The 6,732-nt window shown below is 43.8% G+C and overlaps 1 protein-coding gene across 7 annotated transcripts in view; it reads left to right on the top strand.

Annotated features, from left to right (window-relative positions):
* The first annotated feature begins 573 nt into the window (after nt 1-573).
* LOC105921476 (transducin-like enhancer protein 1) overlaps nt 574-6,732 on the top strand; it is a 39,793-nt gene continuing 33,634 nt past the window's right edge. For 4 of the 7 annotated variants that reach the window (XM_036143835.1, XM_036143830.1, XM_012857235.3 and 1 more), the window contains exons 1-3: nt 575-1,375; nt 3,873-3,973; nt 5,190-5,253. In XM_036143835.1, the coding sequence (XP_035999728.1) occupies nt 1,352-1,375; nt 3,873-3,973; nt 5,190-5,253 (189 nt within the window). In that variant the 5' untranslated portion in view covers nt 575-1,351. Of the gene's footprint in view, nt 1,376-3,872; nt 3,974-5,189; nt 5,254-6,732 lie in introns of all 7 variants that reach the window. The other 3 variants (XM_036143832.1, XM_036143831.1, XM_036143833.1) reach the window with 1 other exon arrangement.

Raw genomic sequence — 6,732 nt, 5'->3', positions numbered from 1 at the left:
TGGTCAATAGTTCATCTATTTGCTATTGAACTTAATTTTATGGTTATTTGCTTTTGTTGTACAAAGGTTAATTCGTACCCAAAATTAACTAGTAGGATAATTATTACCGTCCAATGGCCGTCAGACAAGAGAGAGAGAGACGAGAAAGGGGGACTTCTGATAGACTGCCACAACACTTGGTAAGGTTTACACTCGCTAAAAAAAAACAATATTTGTGGTTTTTGTTTGTGTCTGGGATGATTTGCCGATGCGTGTTTACGTGCATGTGTGTACGTTTGCTCTCCTCCTGCTGAGCCCCCCACGTTACTTTGACTGACAGCCGAGACTTGCCTCCAAACCGCCGCACGAACCCCGCCCCTCCGCCTCCTGAAGTGGCACCTTCTCCCTGCGCGCTGATTGGCCGGCGCCCGCGTAGCTCCGCGAGGTCAACGGACCCGAGGAGGTTGGCGCTGCGGCTATTGGCTGACTCTCCAAACCAGGTCCTCGGGACCCACGTGGAGCGGCGCCTGTGATTGGTCGGGAGCCATTTTGGAGGCCGGGCTGTAATTTCGGTTAGACTTGGAGCGTGAAACCGCGTGAGAAAGTTGCCATTGAGGTAAAGCGGAGGTTTGATATAGGAGCGTTTGCGTCGCTGTGGGGATTTTCGCTATCAAAACCAACGATATATGCCCTCCTTTTTTTTTTTTAACCCCCCGTAAGATCCAGATGGGCTCTATTTTTCCAAGGAAACCCGACGAGGAAATACATATTCCAGTTGTTTTGACTGTTTAACCGCCAAGTAGCGACCTCGGCGAGTCAAGTGGGAACTCTTCACAGCAATTAACTTGTGTGGATATGTTTCTGATGCTCTGACCGAGAACCGACGGTCTGCGGCTCCGCGGCTTGTTCTTGTTCTTCTTCTTTTTTTTTTTTTTTTGGTACCTGGGATGCTGTGAATTACCCCGACGACAAAAAACGCCGGGGCGACAAGAGGCGGATTCGGTGGTTCCCCCTTTTCTTTCTCACCTGGCTCTTACCTTTCTCCTCCTCCTCCTCTTCCTCCCTCCTGGCTAATGAGACGTCCGCCGTGCCTTCGCGGTTGATTTACTGTCGCTGGAGCGCACCGAGAAACAAGGATCTGCAGACGGCGAGGAAGCGGTCTGTAAATCCACCCAGAGCAACAAGCAAAGGGGGGGTGTTTCGGTGTCGGCGATAGTTGGCCATCATAAGCAAGGCGGATGGATTTGTTTCCTTGATCGGGAGCTTTGGACACACACACACGCACCGTTGTTGGTTTGATTCCTCGTTAGCGGGGTTTGAAGCACCCCATTCCCCTCTCTCTCTCTCCCTCCCTCCCCCCTGAAGAGAGAAGATGTTTCCCCAGGGGCGACACCCGGTAAGTTACTTCCCCTCCAGCGATGCTTCACCTGGCAGAGAAAACGAGTGTTTACGCCTCTCCTCTCACCTCGTTGTTAGCATTTCCTGTGCTTAGATCGTCCCATGTTAGCTCGGAGAAGAGTGGATGGACGGCAGATAAGTTAAAAGTTAAAGATGCTCTCCGTTGACAGGGGCGTCTGCAGAGAGAGGGGGGGGGGGGGGGGGTATGGGGGCTTAGGGTTCACCGATTAACGCCCAATTTTGATCATAAGATAAGATAGGCTTTATTGATCTCACAATGGAGAAATTCACTTGCCACATCGGTTCATACAAGAAGGTGCAGAGTAGGAAAGGTGCATTCAGTTATATACAGTGAATCTTCATATATACAATGGATCAAAAAGGATACAAAAGATACAAAAAGAAATAGGGATGGGCATATGCTGTCTTATTTACATACATAGTGATCTATATGTATATAGACATATATACATACTTATATATATATATATATATATATATATATATATATATATATATATATATATACATAGATAATGTTTTCTGGTATTTATTGCAGCTGAGATAAAAGCAAGCAGTGTACTAAAAATGAAACATTCAACATATATGTTTAGCTTTATGTATTTATATCTGTTTTTTTTTTGCACATTTATACTTGCTATTATATATATATATATATATATATATATATATATATATATATATATATATATATGGAATTGCATCAGCTTGTCAAAAATGCAGATGTTAATTCTGATGTGAATTGCATTTTTTTTTATATTTACAGTCAAAAAGGATGAAAGTGCCAGCTAGCATAAACGTTTCCATCATTAACTACTGCCAGACGTGTCAACACCAATCACAAATTTATTATCTTACTGAATGCAAAAGTTGTTAAAGTGACTCTCCCGACTACATTATTTTTTAAATATTTTTGTAGGGTTTGCATCATCATCATCATTGACTACAGGTTTTCTTTGTCGCAATAAATCGCTGTATGTGTGCTTCCTAATGGGGAGAATCTATACTATGGTTGCCCATCTCTCTCTCTGTGGCACAACAAAACCCACGGCATAGCAGAATGTCGGGAGTTTACGGTAGTACTTGATATTTACGTTTGTTTTAGCTGTTTAAGTTCATGTGACAACTGTCCGCTGATTTGTGATGTTGGAACAAGTGTGGGCTTCTAATTGTGATTATCAGTAGCTGAAAAGGAGAGATTTTTATTAATCCGGCATTGCAAATGGATAATAAAATGCATTATGCGAGTGTTGGTTGCAATATTTGGGAGGATTTCTGGATAGATACTGTTGGACAGACTATTCTGCCCTTGGTGTCCACGCTTGATGTTTTTAAGTGGGTGAGATGCTGAAGCTTAGGAAGAGCGGTGGAGACACTGCTGGGAAGGAAAATAAAGAAAACAATCTGGGAAAACGTTGCTCAATCCTAATCAATGTAGTCTATTGCCATCTTACCCTATCGCGGTTATACGTTCTCCCAATATCGTGCCGCTCTGCCGAAACATTATATTGCCTTACTCCTAATGATTAAGTTTAAGAAAAACATTTATCAAAACAAATAACAAATAAGGTTGTCGTGTTTGAATCTGTGTTTATTCTGCTAATGGAGTTCAAGTAGAAAATCCCTGAGGACGCCAGCCTGTCACTTATTTGAATAAATAGTTCAAGAGTAGGAGTGCGTACTGTGTAAATGGAGTCCTTATTGCTTCACGCGCTGTTTGACCTTTAGTGTCCAACGCGAGCTGTGGACATCCACCGCTAGTGAGACTCCAGCATCCAGCACTCTGCGCGTCCTAATCGCTCTTCAGTAATTGGAAACAACAATCAGCGATCACATCAGCTGTCATATCATGAAAAAGCTGAAAGCGATGAGAAATAACAATCAGCTACATTGCATTCTTAAGAGTCTTTTTAATATTTGTACGGCCCTTAGAAGACTACTTATTGTTAAAAAAAACACGGTTAGCTTTAACATCCAGGTATTTTCTTTCTTTTCTAAAAAACCTCAACATGGCATCTGGATTTCCTTGTGAAAAAAAACTAAAAGTCAACAATTTTCTATCGACGCGACCTGTCCGGAACATCTGGAGGCCCAGATGTGGCCTGTGGGCCATAACATGTCTGGTTCTGCGTTGGATGTTCTTCTTTGATGTTTTAAACTGTGGCGCGTCTCCTAATTTCTGACCTAAATATGTGATTTCGGTGTCATCCAGAGGGGGTGGCAGGTCCTATGAACAACAACAAAGCCTATCAACAAACGTTGCCAGTCATCAAACCTTGTCCTTTCTTCAGATTTATGCACAGAAATATAATTCATATAGGATTCACCTGCCATAACCTCCTTTATCCCACCGTCTCCCCCAGGTGTGGCGACCCCCGCCGTCCCATGAAGATCAGAAAGACGCCCTAGGTGACGTAATGATGTTGTTGACGGTTCTGATTTTTGTCTTTTGTTTTTGTTTTTTTTGCGCTTAGACGCCCCATCAGGCTCCAGGCCAGCCCTTCAAGTTCACCATTCCAGAGTCGCTGGACCGGATAAAGGAGGAGTTCCAGTTTCTCCAAGCACAATACCACAGGTGGATAACGCATTTGGATTCGCTTCGTTTGTACTGTGGCGTTTCACAACAGATGTCGTCTCTGGTCACCTTACCGGTCAAGCAGGTTAACGTCCGCTCGGGTAGAACTGCGCGCGGGACAATCCCATCCTGATCACAACGCAAAAGAGCCAACGTGATGCCCGTTTGTAAAAAAAAAAAAAAAAAAAAAGGGGTGGCACAAGTTGCAGCTGGATGTTGAATTTGCAGCTAACCCCTTCGTCCTCTGCAAGCACGCGGTGACGGTAGACACGAAAGACCGGCATCAACAACAGGAGAGATATATAGCTGATGTCATTTCATTCAAAGACAAAACAGGCAGAATCCAGAGACTATTTCAAACGATAGAAAAAATGTGTATTGTTGTCATGTCAGAAAACAGCAGAGGGAAGAGGAGCGGTCAGTGCGTCCCCAGCAGCCCAGGCCTGCAGCAGCGGCGACGGCTCTGGATTTACCCTCCGCCTGTCTAACGCTGGGCTTCGTCCTGAACGAAAGTTTTTACGCCCGGCCTAAAAGCAGACGAGCGGCGGAGCCGGGCTGCCTTCACGGGGAAACCCCCCCACCCCTCCCCTCCTCTCCCCTCCATCGTTCTAGTTTACTTTTTAACTCTAAACCTCACCCTGCCCACAGCCATTTCCCCTCCTTCACCACAAAGAAAACACCAAATCTGGTCTCAGCCCTACCCATAAACCTGGATTAGGTTCACATACATGAACATGAAAGCGCGCACATTTCGCAGCACGCATCACTGTCGGTGCTCAGACTGCGGTAGGTCTAAGCCTTAGTGATGGGCGAGAGCCAAAAGGGTGGCCTGTGGGCTCAGAGTTTCATAAATCACCCCTGATTTTCCTTTTTTTTTTTTCGCCCTCTATGTGTGTGTGTGGTAGTAGTAGTTGGTCCAGGGCTGCTTGTGTGCAGTCGTCCTCCCTTGTGCTGCCTATACGTTACGCAGGCATTTGTTTGTGCTTTTGGTGTGGGTCGGCTGCTGAACCGCATTGTGTTTTTTTTTTAACTTCACGTCTTGATAAAGCGGGACTGAGGCGAACCTCCCACATCACAACACTTTGATTTTCAACATCTCACAGCGGCAGCGCACGTTTGCTTTTTTTGCGACTGGATGGAGGAGACCGGTTGTTTTGTGGCCCCGGATGTGCGAATGTAAAAGTCATGTCTGTCTGTCTGTCGTTTCCTTTTGCAGCCTTAAACTGGAGTGTGAGAAGCTGGCCAGCGAGAAAACAGAGATGCAGAGGCACTATGTCATGGTAAGACCCTGGCTTTCGATTTATCGGCTCTGCAGCGTTCCACATGACAAACTGCAGCGGGGCTCACAGAAGTGTCCTTGGGGTAGATCGTGCTGTTCCCTGACCAGATGTAAAAGTGAACCTTAATCTTTGCAAAGAAAGGGAAGTGACTAATGTGGATACTTTATTACCCAAATAGAGAGAGCATATATATATATTTATTTATTTATTTTAAAAAGCACAGCAACCTGAAGTAAGTTTTGTTTTAATTGCTTATAAACGTCTGTTCTCTCCACACTCGGGAATGCCCGTAGAATGTTAGATTGGTTTTGCATCTTCTAAAAACTAATAAACTCTGCAAAAATACCCAAGAACACAACGGCAAAATAAAAACATCAGCTTTAAAGAAAGCGTACACACATTTCAATATTACAGGAGCAAACTATGACCTTTTTTTAAAAAAACATAAAATACAACTGGTAGCCTTTCTTACTAGACAATAGGTGTCGCTGTTTACAATGCACTTGCTTTTATATCGCCCTTCAGGGAAGCTTTAGGCTACGTTCACAATGCAGCCTTAATTGCCCCAATTCCGATTTTTTTTTTTTTTTTTTTTTTTTTTTTTTTTTTTTTTTTTTTGCCCATATGCGAACTGTATCTGATCTTTTTATGACAGTCTGAACAACACAGATCGTATTTTTTCAAATGCGACCCAGGCCACTTGGATATGTGGTCCTGAATCCGATACGTATCTGATCTTTTCAAATGTGACCTGTGTCTGTACGGCCGGATCGCATTTATCCGAGCTGTACGTCATTGATACTCGACAAACGTCACTATTCTGCGTCCTGCTATGCAGAAGCAGGAAGAAAGACGACACCCATAGCGGACTACAATGAGAAGAGCAGTCAATGGAGGGAAAGCTCCGGTTAGAAAATAAATTAATGACCGCAAAATGCGCGCCAGCATTATAATCCATGTTTACTTCCGCAAACACTGAGGACGCTTGCTACGTGTGACGTCATCACGTCCTCGAGTGCGCATGCGGGACACTTGGGTTGAACACATTCAGTTCACACAGGAGATCACATACAAGTCGCATATATTCGGAAATGTGAACGAAAAAACAAAGACACGCAAAAAAATCCGATTTCACAAAAAAATCGGAATTGAGCATTAAGACCTGCAGTGTGAACGTAGCCTTAGACTCCTTTTTGAAGTCAAATGAACCGCGTTTATTACTTGATGCTAGATTTAAAAAAAATCTCACTTTTCACTTCTACGTTTTCAAAGTACCTCATGATGCCATTTTGTTTGTTACTCTGGCAGCACCTAATCATGCAATCAATAATCTACAATATACAAATTTAAGGTCTGCGCTTGATATTTTCACACCAGGAACAAGGCAGGATTTGGGTGCTAGCTTAGAAGGCTAAATGACCAGGCAGTGTCAACTGTAATAAGTTTGCATAGTTTAGAAGGCTTCACAACTAAATTCAG

The sequence above is a fragment of the Fundulus heteroclitus genome, chromosome 12, assembly GCF_011125445.2.
Source record: "Fundulus heteroclitus isolate FHET01 chromosome 12, MU-UCD_Fhet_4.1, whole genome shotgun sequence".
Taxonomy (NCBI): domain Eukaryota; kingdom Metazoa; phylum Chordata; class Actinopteri; order Cyprinodontiformes; family Fundulidae; genus Fundulus; species Fundulus heteroclitus.
Note: the sequence above shows the minus strand (reverse complement) of the source record. Positions and strands in the feature narration are given on the sequence as shown.